At 36.9% G+C, this 18737-nt stretch overlaps 1 protein-coding gene and 1 pseudogene across 1 annotated transcript; one reads left to right on the top strand and one right to left on the bottom strand.

Moving 5' to 3' along the window:
* The first annotated feature begins 1867 nt into the window (after positions 1-1867).
* LOC109674982 (4-trimethylaminobutyraldehyde dehydrogenase-like) lies at positions 1868-3185 on the top strand (annotated as a pseudogene).
* Positions 3186-12453: 9268 nt separating this feature from the next.
* On the bottom strand, positions 12454-13521 carry LOC109674986 (olfactory receptor 2B8-like). The gene has a single exon (XM_020151837.2). It carries the CDS (start codon positions 13519-13521, stop codon positions 12595-12597), a length of 927 nt encoding a protein of 308 aa, XP_020007426.2. The 3' UTR covers positions 12454-12594.
* Between the last annotated feature and the right edge of the window lie 5216 nt (positions 13522-18737).

Below are 18737 nucleotides of genomic sequence, written 5' to 3'. Positions count from 1 at the left end.
GTCTTCTTTTAGTCAGAGTGTTAGAAAATGGAGACATAACAGTAAACTTGCTCTCAAAAAGACCACTTAATGGTAGAAGATAAAAGCTACTATACGATGCTAACTTAGAATCAAGTCATCAGGTTACCATGCAAAGGAAAAGAACAAGTATTTAATATAGATTAGAAAGAACTTTCCAAATGAGGGATGCTTGATCCAGGTTTTGGAAAACAGGTAGAAATTAATTAACTTTCATATTTCTATATGAAAAATGGAAACAAAGAAGTTGTAAGAAAAAGAAAGTGGCTGGACAAAAATCCTGAAAAAGAGCATCAGAGATATCTGCAAGTGGTTCAAAGGCTGTGGCATTGTCTGTGCATGAGTACATGGTGCGAGGTCACAGGGTACAGTCATTACACATGTGGGTGGATCACCATCAAAGCATAAAATTTCTCATCCCATAGGATGTCATCTTTTTAAATTTATTTCTGTCTCTCTTTACTTTATTACTAATTTTGTCATTATTATTAATTTTACAGAATACTGGATTTCATTATGACATCTTCATACTTGAATATTATATATTTTGATCATACTTACCACTGATTATTCTCTCTTACCCTTCTCTTTCCACCCATGAAAGTAAGCATATTAGGAATTTGAAGCAAAGTAGAAATATGATTCTAGTTTTGGCACATTTTAATGGAACATTGGCACTTCACTTTTGATGAAAGGAAGAGAAGGACTCTTGTAACCAGGAAGCCATGAGGAATGCTGTGAATATTGAGTTGGGTAGTGGGAATTAATATCTTTGCTTTTTATTTGTCTGTCTTTGTTGTTGTCATTCTTGTTGTTGTTCCAGTGCTGAGGATTGAACCCAGGACCTCGTGCATGCAAAACAAATACTGTATCACATTGAGCTAAATCACAAGCCTCATTGGTTTTTTTTTCTTTTTCTTTTATTATTCATATGTGCATACAAGGCTTGGTTCATTTCTCCCCCCTGCCCCCACCCCCTCCCTTACCACCCACTCCGCCCTCTCCCTTTCCCCCCCACCCCCTCAATACCCAGCAGAAACTATTTTGCCCTTATTTCTAATTTTGTTGTAAAGGGAGTATAAGCAATAACAGGAAGGGACAAGGGTTTTTGCTGGTTGAGATAAGGATAGCTATACAGGGTATTGACTCACATTGATTTCCTGTGCGTGGGTGTTACCTTCTAGGTTAATTCTTTTTGATCTAACTTTTTCTCTAGTCCCTGTTCCCCTTTTCCTATTGGCCTCAGTAGCCTCATTGGTTTTTATTTTATTTTATTGTTTATTGTTGTGCTGAGGGGGGTACAACATGGCATTTGCAAAAATTCTTACAATATATCAAATACTTGAATTCACCCTTTCATCATTCTCCTTAATCACCCCTCACCCCATTCCTGGAATAGTTTCAACAGGTCTCTTTTCTCCATTTACAAACATGTGTACATAGTATCTGTGACACATTCATCCTCCTACACCCTTTCCCTACCGCCTCCTACCTCCCACTGGTACCAACCCCCCTAGGCAGGTCCTGTTCTGCCTCCTGTTCTCCAGTATTTGTAAATAAAAAAAAAAGAAAAAGAAAAATGATACTTTTTATTTGTTCAATATAGTTATGCAGGGAGTTTCCTTGTGACATTTCCATATATGTATGTATTATAACCCAAATTTGTTCATCGTCCTATTTTTCTTCTTTCTATGTGGCTCCTGCTGTAAAGTGCCACATTGGATTTTAAAACTGCATGTGAAGACCTCCTAGTTTCTCAGAGCTGGCCTCTTTGTGCTCTCTCTACTTCCTGACACCTTTACCATGTTGAAACCGCTCATTTACCACAATGAGGTGCCAGTGCACACAGAAGACATTTCAGCCAGCCACCAGCCTCACATGTTCAGGGGAAAAGGAAGTAAATTTGGCTGTTGAAAGTATAAAATCTGTCTATCAAATATGGAATAAAAAATCCCCTTGGAGGATTCCAGGATAATAAGGGAGAGGAAGGATGAAATTGCTACTGTGGAGACTATCAACAATGGTAAGTCCATCTCCCAGGCCCACTTAAATGTTGACAATCTCTGGCAGAGATTGGAATACTAGGCCAACTTAGTTGGATCCATGGCTGGTGAACACTTCTATCTCCAAGGTGTATCATTTGGTTACAGCAGATGAGAACCACTGGGGTATGCGTGGGGATAGGAGCTTGGAACTACCTCTTCCAGACTGCATGTTGGAAGTCACCAACAGCTTTGGCCTGTGGAATCTTCAAACCTTCTCCTAGCTGAAATCTACACTGAGGCTGATGTACCTCCTGGGCTCTTCAACATGGGCAAAGGAGGGGTTACCACGGGCCAGTTTCTGTGCCAGCATCACAATGTGAACAAGGTGTCCTTCACTGGAAGCATGCCCACCAGCACGAAGGTCATGGAGTTGTCAACTAAAGGAATCAAACCTGTTACCATGAAACTTGGGAGAAAAATCTCATCTCATCATCTTCTCAGATTGCAATATGGAGAAAGAATGTGAAGCAGGGACTGATGACCAACTTCCTCACACAAAGCCAGTTTTGCTGTAATGCACAAGAGTATTTGTGCGAAAGGAAATCCTTGATAAATTTAGAGAAGTAGTGAAACAGACCCAAAAGATAAAAATTGGAGAGCCCCTTCTTGAAGAAATAAGGGTGTGTCCATTCATCATCAACCACATCTGGAGCTAGTCCTTGGGTTTGTTAAACTGGCAAAAGAACAGGGTGCTAAAGTCTTATGTGGTAGAGAGCTGTGTGTATCTGAGGATCCCAAATTAAATTACGGATATTACATGAGACATTGTGCATTAACTAATTGCAGAGATGACATGACCTGTGTGAAAGGAGATATCATCAGACCAGTTATGTCCACTTTGTCATTCAGCAGAGAAGCAGAGGTTCTGGAAAGGGTCAATGATACCACTTTTGGACTAGCAGTTGGCGTCTTTACCAGGGTCATTCAGTAGGCTCACAGAGTGATGGCTGAGCTTCAGACTGGAATGTGTTTCATTAACAACTACAGTGTCAGCCCAGTGGAGTTGCCCTTCTTATATCAAGAAGTCAGGATTTGGCAGAAAGAATGGTTGTGTAACAAGTGAATATTATTCACAGCTGAAGACTGTATGTGGAGATGGGTGATGTGGAATCTGTGTTTTGAAAACCTTAGGTGAAGCCTGTCCATGTGGCCAGGCTGTAGAATAAGAATGGGGTCTCTTGACATTCTCTTGGCAGACAAGCCATTCAGGATAAGAGAATGGTTCAAAACTATTCTTCATCTTTCAGTCACCTTCCTAGTTGATAATGTGCATAACTATCTTTCAGACAGTAATCAAGAAATGATTTTCTTTGAAGCCAATTTCTGTGAAATCTTTAAAAGTCAACAACAAACCTCTAGAGAACAGGCGGGGCAGCATTCAACATCTTCCTCATATTTGGTCCACTGACAATGTTAATTTGTTAGCTTATTTTAAAGAACTTCTTCCTTTGCAGGTGCCTGGTAGAATCAGTAGAAAGGATTTCTTCATGTTGTCATTCTATTGAGAAAGCTAATGACCTGAATATAGACAGGAGTTGATACTAGATGGGGTCAGATTTTGTTCATAGTTATCTTGCATAAAAGAACTTTGATTTCTTTCCTCTCACAAAGAAAAGTTATCTCTGGTCCTTAAACTATACTTTGCTCTCTGTTTTTACTTTTTTCTTCCAACTTGCTCTCTCTCACATCAAAAAGTATCTTTTAAGTGCAGAAATTATCTGCATGCTAACATAGTATATTGAAATTAAAATAAATCATACCATTAATGCTGTTAAAAATAAGTACATAAATAAATAAACAAATAAAAAACTGCTTGTGCATAAGGCCATTTGGAAAAATAATATAGAACTGAAGGCAAACACCAGATAGGGAGCATACATTTATTTCAACTACCTGCAATGTGACAAAAAAGTTGATCTCATAGAAACTGAGAGTAAAATAGTGGTTATGAGGAGTTGGGGGATAGGAGATGGGGTAGGGAAAGGTTAACCAATGGGTACTAAGTAACACTTAGTTAGGAATATTTAGCTCTGGTGTACTATTGCTTAGCAGGTGACCATGAAAACATTTCAGAAAGCAAGAAGGAAGGGTTTGGAAAGACTTTACTATAAAGAAATGATAAATGCTTGAGGAGACACAATTAATCTGACTTAAACATTCCACAATGCATACATGGATTGACATATCACATGGTACCCATTAATATGTACAACTTTATGTTCTCATGTATTAATCAAGAAATAAATCTGATTTAGAAAAGACACTGGAGGCACTAATCAAGGAAAAAAGAGAAGGGGAGGATGAAAAATGTTTGGATAAGTTATAAATTCAATGATACAGCATCAAAATAAAAGAATCTTCAGTGACCGATCACAAGCTAATTCTGAAAAAAATGGGCATTCAATAGGAAGGGAAATATTTTTCTAAAAATCTCTAGAAAAAAGAGAAAAATGTTGGAGACACTATTTTACCATTTTATCAAGACTTCCTAAAATAATGATTGAGAGTGTGTTACATGAAAACACAAATACACAAACAGAAAAACAGAAAGAAGGACCCAGACATATGAATACATAGCCATGATTCAAGACCAGATTGTCAAAACCCATTTGTGATGAAGAAATGGCAATCTTATAAATGAATAGTTCTGGGGTAATTAGAAAATCAAATAATAAAAATGAAACTGATGAAGAATTTCCCTTTGGGACGATGAAGACTTTCCCTTTGGGATGATGAAGACGTCTGGAAATGGGTAGAGCCAATAGTTAAACAATGTTGACAGTTAAACTTGGTACCATTGAAATGTACATTTAAAAGTGATTAAAATGGTAAATTTTATGTTTTTACATATTTACATAATAAAATTGAAATTTCTTTCTGTCTCAGTATTATACATGAAATTTCTAAGTTGATTGTAAATATGAATTTGAGAGGAAAAATGATAAAGGTATTTAAGAAAATATTGGAATTTATTATCATATTTTACTTCTTAAACATGACACAAAAAGTACTCATGGCTCAAAAACAGATTGAGAAATTCAATGAACAGACAGTACAGAAATTCTCTCATTAATAGACACTATGAAGTAATGTAAAGAGAAGCTAACTAACTAGACATGATATTTGCAGTAATATTAATAACAACAAGCTTATCCAGCATATACAAACTTATCTTAGAAATCATCGAAATCATCTGGTCCAGTAGGAAAAAATGAGTAAAATAATTAAATATGTAATTCATGATATGTCAATCACTACAAGAATGCTGCTTATGGAAATATAAATTAAAACTGCCATGTGATATCATTGCATACCTACATGTAAGATTTATAAGAATTTAAAAGTCTGACATCATGAAGTACAGACAGGGTTGTAGACAAGCACAAACTCTGAGATGTGACTGCTGGAACTGCAGAACGACTACTCAGCAATCATTTTGGCTTCTAGAAAGTTGAATACTGAGGCTAGATCCCTATCTATCACCCTGTTCTGCAGGAGAGGTATGGTGGAGCATGTCTGTAATCCCAGCTATGTGGAGCTGGAAGCAAGACAATTGTGATTCAATGCCAGAAGTGAGACCTTACTTGAAAAAGAATACTAAAGCAAAAAGGGCTAGAGGAATGGCTAATATGTGAGAGCATTTGCCTAGCAAGTTGAAGGCCCTGAGTTCAAATCACAGTTTCACCAAAAGAAAAAAGAAATAAATTCAAAGCAATTCAGAGACTTTAATGTAAGAACTGAAACTTCGAAACTATTAGAGGAAAATATAGGGGAAAAACATCAATGATACAGACACAGGCAACAATAGGACTCTGAATAGGACTGAGTTCTGAATAGGACTCCAACAGGTCAGAAAACAACAGCAAAAATTGACAGATGGGATTGCATCAAATGAAAAACCCTTTGCATATCAAAGGAAACAATCCTCAGATTAAAAAGACAACCAACAAAATGGGAGAAAACCTTTACCAGTTATTCATCTGATGAGGGACTAATATCTCAAATGTATAGAGTTCAAAAATTGAACATCAAAACTATACAACTAATAACTGGGTAAACGAGTTTTAAATGCAGTTCTCAAAAGTACAAATGACTGGTAAAGGAATGAAGAATTGTTTAACATTCTTAGACATAAATGTCTTTTCTGCTCTGTGTCAGAGGAAGCTGATCCCTATGGATCACTTCTTCCAGATGCATTTGTTTGCTGAATTCCAACTAAAGTTCTATATTTGAAGCAATTAAAGACACAAAAAGGAGTTCAGAAAACATGGAATCAAAGAGCCCCCAGGCCATTTCTATACCCCTACTTTCTGCTTGCCTAAGCCAAATCTTTGGGAGTAGTAACCCTCAAGTTAGCCCTGTCCACATTTCCCAGTTTCCCTCAAATTGAATTTTCTTTCCATCCTTCCAGGTCGAAGGGAGAATATGCTTCCCTGTGTTTAATCTCTGGGTGTGTCATCATCCTTACTTTATTCTCACAGTCCTACTCAAATGAGTAGTTGTACTTTCATTAGAACCACTCCATCTCAACCAACCAACAAGATTTCACCTACCTGCCAGCATCTCCCATTTACCTGAAAGATTCTTACTCATATCATTGGCCCTCTACATCACCAGACTACTAGCTCCCTGAGAAACACTGAGTCCAATCTTTGCTTAAACCAACCTTGTGTAGATTTCCTCTTTCTTACACCAAATTTCATTCTATTATCCAAGTTTTTTACTAAATATAATTTCCTGTGGGAATACCTTAATATTTCTTACATTGTCAGTTTTCCACATTACCTATAACTCCCCCATTACAATAACTCCCCCTCTATCATTCTCTTTCTCTTTTTATTATTTTATAATTATCTTTTGATTGTCTTCAGCAGAAGACTGTATCTTCTATGATATTTTTCATTGATAATCATGATTATATTTCTAGGAAAGTGCTATATAATGAGTACTTATTAACATCTACTGAAAGTCTACAAATGAAACATTCACTTAATTCAAACATTTATGTTCTGAGAAATCATGATCTTATATGATTTATACCAATTTTCCAAAGTTAGTGTAAATGTAAGGATATAATTTATCCAAACAATAGTTGAAGAAAAAAGATTTACAAAAATTTGAAATACAAAATATCTGTTAGAATTTAGTCTCAGAAAACTAGAAATGAAAGGAAATTCCCATCTCTATTAAGAATTATTACCAAAGTCAGGCTGGACACAGTGGTTTATGCCTATCTGCCTGAATACCAGCTACTCAGGAACTGAAAATTGGGAGGATCAGCATTCGAGGTGCTGGGCAAAAAGTTAAAGAGACTCCATCTCAACAAACTATATGGTGACATGTGCCTGTAATGCTAGCTAAAATCTGTCTGTAATGTTACATTTGGTCAAAATACTTGAACATATTTAAGACTAAAACAAGAAGGTGACATTCCATCACTGCTAGTACTAAATGCTTTCAGTAGTACAGATCAATATTATAAAATAAGGAAAAATATAATGTACTATTCAAAATCATGAAATAATTATTTGAACAAGTTATACTTTTAGCTTGCTCTTGCTGTGAATGTAAGGAGACTGTTTTCTGTAAAATTGCTGCCCATGCACCTTCCTGAGCTCCAATCTATTAATTTGGTCTGTTCAATTATTTGACAATTCTTCCTTCACTCAAATGCATGCAGTGGAACTCTCTTTTAAATGAGATTATAAATAATGAGAAACTAACATGAAAGATACTAAAGAGAGGGAACATTTGTGGGACTTAGTGACTGATTTGAACTGACATAGAACTTAAGAAAGAAAAGGGGTCATTGGCAGCTGTAGTTGAAACAACCAAGTAGAAAGAGGAAACTCTAACAGTTTAGATGATAATTAATTTCTCCTATTTAAATTGTCAATTTCACATGGACCTGATAAAATAGTTTCCATACTGGGTGGAAAAATGATGAATATGCCTTCAGGTTCATGGGTGGTCTGGACCAGGTGGTATGACACCCGTGCAGTGGGGATTCAATGCAATAGTGACCACTGCTGGCTCACTGCGGCTGCAGACCCTTTTCGCCCATGGTAAGAGAAAGGTCAATTTCCTTTCTATGCCAACAGACAGGAATACCTATAAGAACTAATTGGAAAGTAACTGCTCCATTTTAAAATTGAGTTGGCTTTTAATAAAAGATATTCATGGAATTTAAAAGACAGTTCCAGCCCACCTTACTATATGCATGGTAAACCACCTTGAACAACAAAATTCACTTATAAAAGTAGTTTAAATAAATATTAAAATTTAATTTAGAAAAAAATACAGATTTTAACGATAGTTGCCATCATATATCTAAGAAATAGTTAAAAATTATGCATTAACCCACAGAACCTTCTCCAAAATAGATCATATCCGAGGGCACAAAGCAAACCTCAGCAAAAATAAGAAATAGAAATTATACCGTGCATACTATCTGATCACAATGCAGTAATAGTAGAACTCAACAACAAAAATAGAGACAAACAGCTGGAAACTGAATAACTCATTGCTTAATGAACAATGGGTCATTGATGACATAAAAGAGGAAATTAAGAAGTTCCTGGAAGTCAATGAAAATGAAAATACAACCTAACGGAACCTATGGGACACAGCAAAGGCAGTTCTGAGAGGAAGGTTTATAGCCATGAGTGCATATATTAAAAAGACTGAAAGATCCCAAATCAATGACCTAATGATACATCTCCAACTCCTAAAAAAAAAGAACAAGCAAATCCCAAAACAAATAGGAGAGAAATAATAAAAATAAGAGCTGGATCAATGAAATAGAAACCAAAAAAACCATACAAAGAATTAATGAAACAAAAAGTTGGTTCTTTGAAAAAAGTAAACAGATCAAATGAGGAGAGAAAAAACCCAAATTAGCAAAATCAGGAATGCAAAAGAGGAGATAACAACAAACACCATGGAAGTGCAGGAAATCATCACAGACTACTTTGAGAATCTATATTCAAATAAATTTGAAAATCATAAAGAAATGGACAGATTTCTAGATACTTATGATCATCCAAAACTGAACCAACTGGACATTAATCACCTGAGTAGATCTATAACACAAAATGAAATTGAAGCAGCAATAGTCTCCCCAAAAAGAAAAGTCCAGGACCTGATGGATTCTCTGCTGAATTCTATCAGTCCTTTAAAGAAGAACTAATACCAACCTTCCATAAACTGTTCCATGAAATAGAAAGGGAAAGAAAACTGCCTAACACATTTTATGAAGACAGTATTACACTTATCCCAAAACAAGGCAAAGACAACTCCACAAAGGAGAACTATAGGCCAATCTCCTTAATGAACATTGATGCAAAAATCCTCAATAAAATAATGGCAAACCGAATTCAACAATAGATCAAAAAGATCATTCATCACGACCAAGTAGGCTTCATCCCAGGAATGCAGGTGTGGTTCAACATACAAAAATCAATAAGTGCAATAAACCACATTAACAGAAGCAAAGACAAAAAACCACTTGATCATCTCAATAGATGCAGAAAAAGCCTTTGATAAGATCCAACACCATTTCATGATAAAAGCTCTAAGAAAACTAGGGATTGAAAGAAAGTACCTCAACATTATCAAAGCTATATATGACAAACCTACAGCCAGCATTATACTTAATGGTGAAAAACTGAAACCATTCCCTCTAAAATCAGAAATGACACAAAGATGCACGCTATCTCCACTCCTATTCAACATAGTACTGGAATTCCTAGACAGAGCAATTAGGCAAGAAGGAATAAAAGGAATACAAATAGATGAAGAAACTGTCAAAATATCCCTATTTGCAGACTATATGATCCTATTCCTTAAAGACCAAAAAATTCTACTCAAAAGTTCCTAGACAACATCAAGAGCTATAGCAAGGTAGCAGGATATAAAATCAACATAGAAAAATCATTAGCATTCTTATACACTAATAATGAACAAACTGACAAAGAATATATGAAAAAAATTCCATTTACAGTAGCCTCAAAAAAAAATCAAATACTGAGGTGTAAACTTAACAAAGGATGTGAATGACCTCTACAAGGAAAACTATAAACTTCCGAAAAAAGAGATGGAGGAAGACTATAGAAAGTGGAGAGACCTTCCATGCTCATGGATTGGTAGAATCAACATAGTAAAAATGTCTATACTCCCAAAAGTAATCTACATGTTTAATGCAATTCCCATCAAAATTCCAATGACATTCATCAAAGAGATTGAAAAATCTACCATTAAATTTATATGGAAACACAAGAGGCCATGAATAGCTAAGGCAATACTCAGTTAAAAGAACAACGCTGGAGGTATCACAATACCTGACTTCAAACTCTATTACAAAGCAATAACAATAAAACAGCATGGTACTGGAACAGAATAGAGGACTCCGATATGAAGCCACACAATATAGCCAACTTGTCTTTGACAAAGACGCTAAAAATACACGATGGAGAAAAGACAGCCTCTTCAACAAAAACTGCCTGGAAAACTGGTTAGCAATCTGCAAAAAACTGAAACTAGATCCATGTTTATCACCCTGTACCAATATTAACTCAAAATGGATCAGGATCTTAATATCTGACCCCAAACTCTAAAGTTGGTACAGGAAAGAGTAGGAAAGCTTTGGAACTAATAGCTATTGGCAAGAACTTTCTCAATGGAACCCCAGCAGCCCAGCAACTAAAAGATAGCATAGATAAATGGGACTTCATAAAACTAAAAAGCTTCTGCTCAACAAAAGAAATGGTCTCTAAACTGAAGAGAACACCCACAGAGTGGGAGAAAATATTTGCCAGCTACACATCAGAAAAAGGACTGATAACCAGAATATGTAGGGAACTCAAAAAACTAAATTCTCCCAAAATTAATGAACCAATAAAGAAATGGGCAAGTGAACTAAACAGAACTTTCTCAAAAGAAGAAATTCAAATGGCCAAAAAACATATGAAATAATGATCACCATCCCTAGCAATAAAGGCAATGCAAATCTAAACCACACTAAGATTCCACCCCACCCTTGTTAGAATAGCCATCATTAGCAACACCACTAACACCAGGTGTTGGTGAGGATTCAGAGGAAAAAGGAACCCTCTTATACTTATGGTGGGAATGCAAACTAGTACAACCACTCTGAAAAAAACTTTGGAGGCTTCTTAAATATCTAAACATAGATCTACCATATGATCAAGCAATATCACTCTTGGGGATATACCCAAAAGAATGTGACATAGGTTACTCCAGAGGCACCTGCACACCCATGTTTATTGCAGCACTATCACAATAGCCAAGTTATGGAAACAGCCAAGATGCCTCACTACTGATGAATGGATTAAGAAAATGTAGTATTTATGCACAAAGGAATTTTATGCAGCCATGAAGAAGAATGAAATGTTATTATTCACAGGTAAATGGATGGAACTGGAGAATATTATTGTGAGTGAGGTTAGCCTGGACCTAAAGACCAAAAATCATATGTTCTCCCTCATATTAGGACATTAGATCAAGGGCAAACACAACAAGGGGATTGGACTTTGATCACATGATAAAGCGAGGTATGAGGATAGGTAAGACACCCAAAAAACTAGATAGCATTTGTTGCCCTCAACTCTCTCTTCAACAAAATTAGAGATAAGGGCAAAATAGTTTCTGCGTGGTAGTGAGGGGTTAGGGTGGGTAAGAGAGGGAGGACCGGGGGAGGTAAGGAAGGGGGGCTGAAGGGGGGAGAAATGACCCAAACATTGTATGCACATATGAATAAAAAAAAAGAAAAGAATTATGCATTAACTCAGAGAACTTATGCATGGTTATTGATCTCATATGTTGAAAGTATTTGGGTGACTGAAATATATTGTCAGATGCTATTTCATCTTCCTCTGAAGGCAAAAGACAAAATTAAGGTTAAAATAATAAAGAGAGAATTTTCCAGTTACCTCTGACAACATCAACAAAAACTAGTATAATGAACATATCATCCATATATGGACATTCACCCTGGAAAAAGAGATTGCTTTGTCATGGAAATGTTAACATACATTTGAATAACTTCTATCTAGGAATATTTTATGGAGATTCTGAGGCTGAATCTATGCTAAGACAGATGGCCTCTATGGTACCTCATAATTTGGGAACATCCTTCCAAAACTTTAAGTGGAATTATTTATATTTAATATTTGGAAACTAACAAATACCATTTTATCTAACTCCATCTTCACAGTAGCCTCTCCACAATGTACAGTGAGTATCTTCATTGCTATTTGTGTAACATAGAGAAATTACTTGAGCTGAGCTCTGCTAAGTAACTAGGCACTAGCAGAGTTAGGATTGGCACTTGTTGGCTAGTCTTCTCAGTTAATGGCCTTTGTTGATAAGATATAAAAATATGCTGCCATAACAAATACAGCAAGAGTTAGTCTACTCAGAAATAAAAGGAACATTACCAATATCACAGAATTCAAAGGGAAATTAATTCCAATTCTCAGTCTCCACCAGCTCTCCAAACATCTCCTTGCCATTACTCTTTTCCTATGATCTTTCTCAGTGCTCCTTTGATATCTTTATTGCGTAATGTGTATATGAAAGGATTTAAAGTTGGAGTGACAATTCCATATAGTAAGGCCATGAACTTGTCCTGGTCTGTGGAGTTGGCTGAAGATGGTTGCAGATAGGTGGCCATAGCTGTGCCATAGAAGAGAAATACCACCACCAAGTGGGAAGTGCAAGTCCCCAGAGCTTTCCGCTGCCCTTCTGATGACCTTATCTTCCACACAACCTGAACAATGCAGCTGTAGGAAATAAGAATAAGAGTGAGGGGCACCAGGAGTAAAAATGCACTGACCAGGAAGAGTTCCATCCGATTAAATGTGACATCCACACAGGCAAGCTTAAGGAGAACTGGCACTTCACAGAAGAGATGGTCTATAACATTTCTTCCACAAAGGGGGACCTGTGTGACAAGCACAGTCTGAATCAAGGAGTTGGCCAAGCCAGTCATCCATGTGATTGCCACCAGCTGCAAACAAATGCGTGGATGCATGAGAGTGGTGTAACGCAAAGGCCAGCAGACAGCAACATAACGGTCAATGGCCATGACTGCCAGAAGAATGCATTCTGTGGAACCCATTGCTAAGGACACATAGAGTTGACCAACACATCCACCATAAGTTATTGTCTTCTCCTGTCCCTGAAAGTTAAACAGCAGCTGAGGGACTGTGCTGGTGGTATAGCAAAGGTCCATTAAAGACAGGTGACTGAGGAAGAAGTACATTGGGGTATGGAGCCGGGGATCCAGACAAGCTAAAATAATTATGGCCATATTGCCAAAAATAGTGAGCAAGTATAAAACCATAGTGATGACAAAGAGCATCATCTCCAGCAGAGGCTGCTTTGAGAAACCCAGCAGGAAAAATCCAGTATAGTTGCTGATGTTGGGAATGACCATTGCATTGTTGCTAAGATAGAAAGCTGTATGTGCTAAGCAAACATGCAAAGTGGTATGAAAATCTCTACTTTCAACATCTCTCCTGAATATCAACCTGAAAGATGTAAGAATAGCACATTCCTTTCCGAGCTATGAAAAACAATTCAAATTTAAGCACTCACTCTGTTTTTATCATTTATTTTGTTAATATTCTTCTTTTCCATTGTTTTTACCTCTGCCTTCAAACATGCTGTAACTCTCTGACTTTGAAAATTAGCAATACAATTAGAATCCATTTTGCTTTTCTGTTCTCTGCTCCTCCTGCTGTCCAATCCTAAATGAGACTGTGGAGTTATGTGGCTCAATATCTACATATGACCTGAAGGGTCATCCTGATTTCATGATGGCATAAGATTATACTCTTCTCAGAGCATTACTTTTCTTCATTGATGTTACAATCACAATCTATTAACCGCTTGTTATTTTACTTGGTATCTGAAATTGTTCTTATGTGCTTTGGGTTTGCTAAAATCGAACTCATAAAACTAAGAAATCATCTCGAATAATCTAATAAGTTTGACTCGCTTCCAGTCTTTCTGAGCATGAAGTATGTTGTCTTACTTTAGCTCTGTTATGAAATTCTAGGTATATTTTGTTTATTCTTTCCAAAGAATAAAGGATTCCAAGGAGCAATAAATCTACTGATACAACGAATTTTTGGAGTGGCCAGCTGTGCTTTCCCTTTTATTCTATATTATAATCTTATGTAAGGAATGCCATTAACAAGAAACTGGTAGCTTCTGACAAAGCTACAAGCAAGTGTAAGAGCTCTGAAATTCTTTTTTGTTTGTTTGAGACAGTGTCTCCCTATGTAGCTCAGGCTGGCCTGCAAGTCACAATTCTGCTGCCTCTTGAACACATAGATATGCACACACAGCCTTCTTGAATATCTTAACTAGGTCCAGAATGAAAATCTCAGAAGGTTTGTTGTATCTTTTTTACATGGACATTTACTAAGAACTGTGTTAATGTTAACACAAGATTGAGTCAGAATAATGGGAAGACAAGTCTTTTTTTTGTTGTTGTATTTTACTTTTTGTTGTAACTGTAGGAAAATGTGACACTGAAGGGTGAAGGTGAAGGGTATGTGTGGGTGCTTGTAGTTCTGATTGATTAGAGATGATGTTTGATTCTACATGTAAATGAGACTTGTAGGAAGAATTTTAGAGGAAAAAGAATTGAAAGCATTCATATTTAGATAAAGGGAGAAATAACAGGCATTAACACTCACTTTTGACATAGTTAACTGTTCAGTCAGCTTACATTTAAATATAATTCAGTTTTATATGCAGGATTTGGCTCTGGGGCATTTGATAAACAGAGCAAAGTGAACATTTGGACAGTTTCCAATGAAAATATTTCATGAACTAAGAGGATTTGGCTGATTTTAACCTGAGAATAATCATAAGACATCCAGATAGCTGAGTCACAGTGATGGTCCTGGGGCGGGTTAATAGAGGCAGGAGATGTGAAAGGTAAGATCAAATGTTATTCTGATTTTTAAGTCGAGGTATATAAAAAAGTGGGATTTACTCTTATTGAAACAATTATCACAAAGTGTTATGTGGTAGGCTCAAAATAAGACACATTGAATTAAAGGTAGCATCATAATATATATAGTTACTCACAGATACTCTGGAAAATAGTTGTAAAGCCCAAACCTACAACATCACCTAAAGACACAGACATGGTGGAAAACTGAAGTGATCTGATTGTTTAAAAAAGTTGAGATATGTAGAAAAGAACAGAAAAAATATCATAAATTGAGAAATTTCATAGGGAAATGGAAGAAAAAATAAATATAGAACATATAAACCATATAAAAATATATGAACATTCATATTTTACATTCTTAATAGTATTTTTAAAAACTGATTGATACTTACTAGAATTTTGCTTATTAAAATGCTCTGTAAATACTTTTTTTATATAAAGTACATTCCTGTGTTGCAAGAGGTCAAAGTTATTCGCAATTTTGTATCATATCCAAATATGATATACATAACACTTCTATGACATAAAGTAAATAAATTGGTAGTTTTTAATCTCCTTGCAAATTATTTATTTAATCAACTCACATAATAGAAGCATGTTTAAGATAAAATTCTAAAAATCATATTTATTTTTCTTTAATCTCAGAACATTTTATTTAACTAAAATTTTTTGCTTATTATAAATGGCCAATAAGGAAGCAACTGTCTTATTCTCCACTGGGTTTTTGCTATAAGGTTTACAGGTACATACTCATGAAGAGAAATAAGGATATAAATGGCCTAATGGCTGAGATCTTTTACCTGAGGTAGAAAAACAGACAACAGTAAAGAGCCAGTGTATGCGCTCCTAGAAAGAACTGTCTTTTTTTATTCTAAAATAAGGAGAGCAGGAAAGTCTCCAAATGGAATATATAGTATGTTGATGTGACTTAGGTAACTGGGGCACAGGATTCCAGGGAGCAATTAAACCCTGCACTCACTAGTGTACAGTTAGCTGAAATCACTTAGGGAAAAAGATGTTTGTTAGGTAGGGCACTGGGATTTTGTTATTTAGTAAGCCATCATTCTGTTCCACCATGAAATAAGATTCCCAGGTGAGGCCTGGCATGGCTCTATGTCATTTTTTAACCCTCAGCTTAAGAGGGTTGGTCTTCAGATTTTCTCCTAATTGTCCAGTAACCTCATCACTTTGGATAAAATATAAGGAAAAAAGTCTTAATGAGAAAGCCTTGTGCAGGTCCCTATAAACTCATTAAAATAAGCTTTCTGGGAAGTGGTTGGGGAAAGTGAATGTGTCTAGAAAGGAAGAGACTCTCTCAGCCCTGCCTCTGGCTCTAAACCACCAATTGAAGACCTGCCTCTGAGTAGAGTCTGGACACCTGGGAATAGCTCCAGTGTTATGATCTATGGAGGTTAGCCCTCCATACCAGGGACTGGAAAATTTTGTTTAATCTTGTATTTTATAGTTATAAATACCAAAAACATTTTGGAGGGAGGAAAACTTATCCTCTCCCTTAGTAAAAGACAAAATTACTGTATGATCTCACTCTTACAAAGAATCAAAACAAACTGATCTCAGAGGCTGAGAAGGGAGAGTGGGGGTGGGAGAGATGGGGAAGGGGTGATCATCACTGAGCTACAGTTAGATGGGAGCAAGGAGCTCTGGTGGCTAGATGACTACAGGTGACAATGATGCACTTACACTTACAACAGAGGGAAAGGGATTTTGAAAGTTTTCACCATAAACAAACGATAAATGAGCATGTAGACATGTTTGACCTGATTTAAACATCACACTGTATATGCGTGTGTGTGTGTGTGTGTGTGTGTGTATAAACATCATGTTACTATATTAGTATACAAAATTAATGTTTTGCATATCCATTAAAAATAAATTTAATTTGGAGCTCTCGGCCCCCACCTTCTTCATGTCAGGAAATGCTTTCTGTTTTCTCTTTTATTTACTAATAAGTCTTTGTTAGGTTCTTAAAAAATAAAAGATAAATTTTGAAAAGACCAACGGGAGAAAACAATTATTTGTATGCATGTGGGAACTAATGAGAATGGAGCTAGCTTTTTAAGCCTGGAGCATTAAAGTTTGTGTACCTCACTTAGAAAAAGAGAGTGAGGAAAAATGGCTTCTCTGTGAAGGACAAATGGGTTTGTTTAAGAAAGACACCTGGGATTTTAAATGGGCAGAGCAGAGAGAAAATGTTTGACAATGTTCATTCATCCATGTGCAAGTGGTCTTTTCATCTTCATAGGCAAGAACCTCCCACAGCAGGAACTTATGGTAGGCTTACTCTTGAACCCTCTCCTAGGAGTAGACCAGCCCTGAGGATACCTTACTTCCCAGAATTTGCTGCTTTCATTAGCAGACTTCTTTCTGCATCTGTTGATTATCAAATGTCTTCAGCATAAAATGATCTTTATACCAACTCTGAAGTTCTAAGTGAGGCAGGCTAGAATCAGGGAACATTTGGAATGGAGACTCCTCCCTGACACACCTTAAGAGCTCCAATGTAAGGTACAATGAGTAAGAAAGAATGCGAACTTCCTACCTTATGGATGGGGCTCCTGAGAATTAACATAGGTTTATAAGAGAGTCTGAACAGCTCCTCCCTCTGGCTCAAAGGTCACTGGAGGCAGGTAATGACACACCTTTACCTGGGGCTGGAGAATCTCCTATTCCCTTCCCCACTCAATTATTGGATGGGAATTACCTTGTCTTCCCCTTCCCATAGATTATTGTAGGTTTTAAAAGTACATGAAGAGCAGAAACACTCTCTCTCGGCTTCTGGGTTCCACCTGGGCTCCACAATGCTGCTCTTTGTATTTCTCTTCCCTAACTTTTAATAAACTATCTTTACATCGCATATCTTGCCATGGATTCTTCCTGGTGAGATACGAAGAATTTGGAAGTCTTCTGATCACAGACTGCACCAGCACCACAAGTGGGTCACCACATTCTAAAGGAAGGCAATACTCAATTGAATAACTAGGCAAATTAAGTACAATCACAACAGTGTGATTAATAGAGAAAAATGGGGCTGGGGTATGGCTCTCAATAGTAGAGTGCTTGCCCAGTATGCACTAGGCTTTGGAGTGCATTCCACACACAGAAAATAAATAAATAATCCCAAAATATTTAAGCAAAAAATTTTTGGAAGATAGGGAAAATTAACCTAGGTAACATTTGTTAGGACCCGGAATCCTATTCCCCCGAGAGACAGAGAGCCAGGCGTGAATGCAATCTACAAAGCAGAGTTTATTGGGCTGGCTAGCCAGGGTCGAGCTCCCACACGGACACGCAGGACCGGTTAGGAAAAACACGACCCTGAGCCTCTTTAGGGGAAATCTTATATAGACCGCGGTGGCGTGCATATTTTCGTTATCAACATTGGGCAAGCAGGCAGAGCACATCTTGCGCGTACCTCACATCTTGCACGTACCTCACATCTTGCATGTACCTCCCGCTCACATTCCCCACATTCTATATGCCCTAACCGAGCCCTGCTGCATTGCTTATCTTATCTACACGGGGTGTTTGGTACTGGTTTCTCCAACAAGGGGGTTGGGGCCCGCTGAGACCTCCTATTCCTTTCATTCCCCCCTTTTCTTACGGCCTAAATTGAGGAATCATTCTCAAGGGGATGAAGAGCCTGATATTGTTGGCGGAGGACC

The sequence above is a fragment of the Castor canadensis genome, chromosome 15 (genome assembly GCF_047511655.1).
Source record: "Castor canadensis chromosome 15, mCasCan1.hap1v2, whole genome shotgun sequence".
In the NCBI taxonomy this organism is placed as follows: Eukaryota; Metazoa; Chordata; class Mammalia; order Rodentia; family Castoridae; genus Castor; species Castor canadensis.
This window is presented reverse-complemented; position numbering and strand designations above follow the sequence as displayed.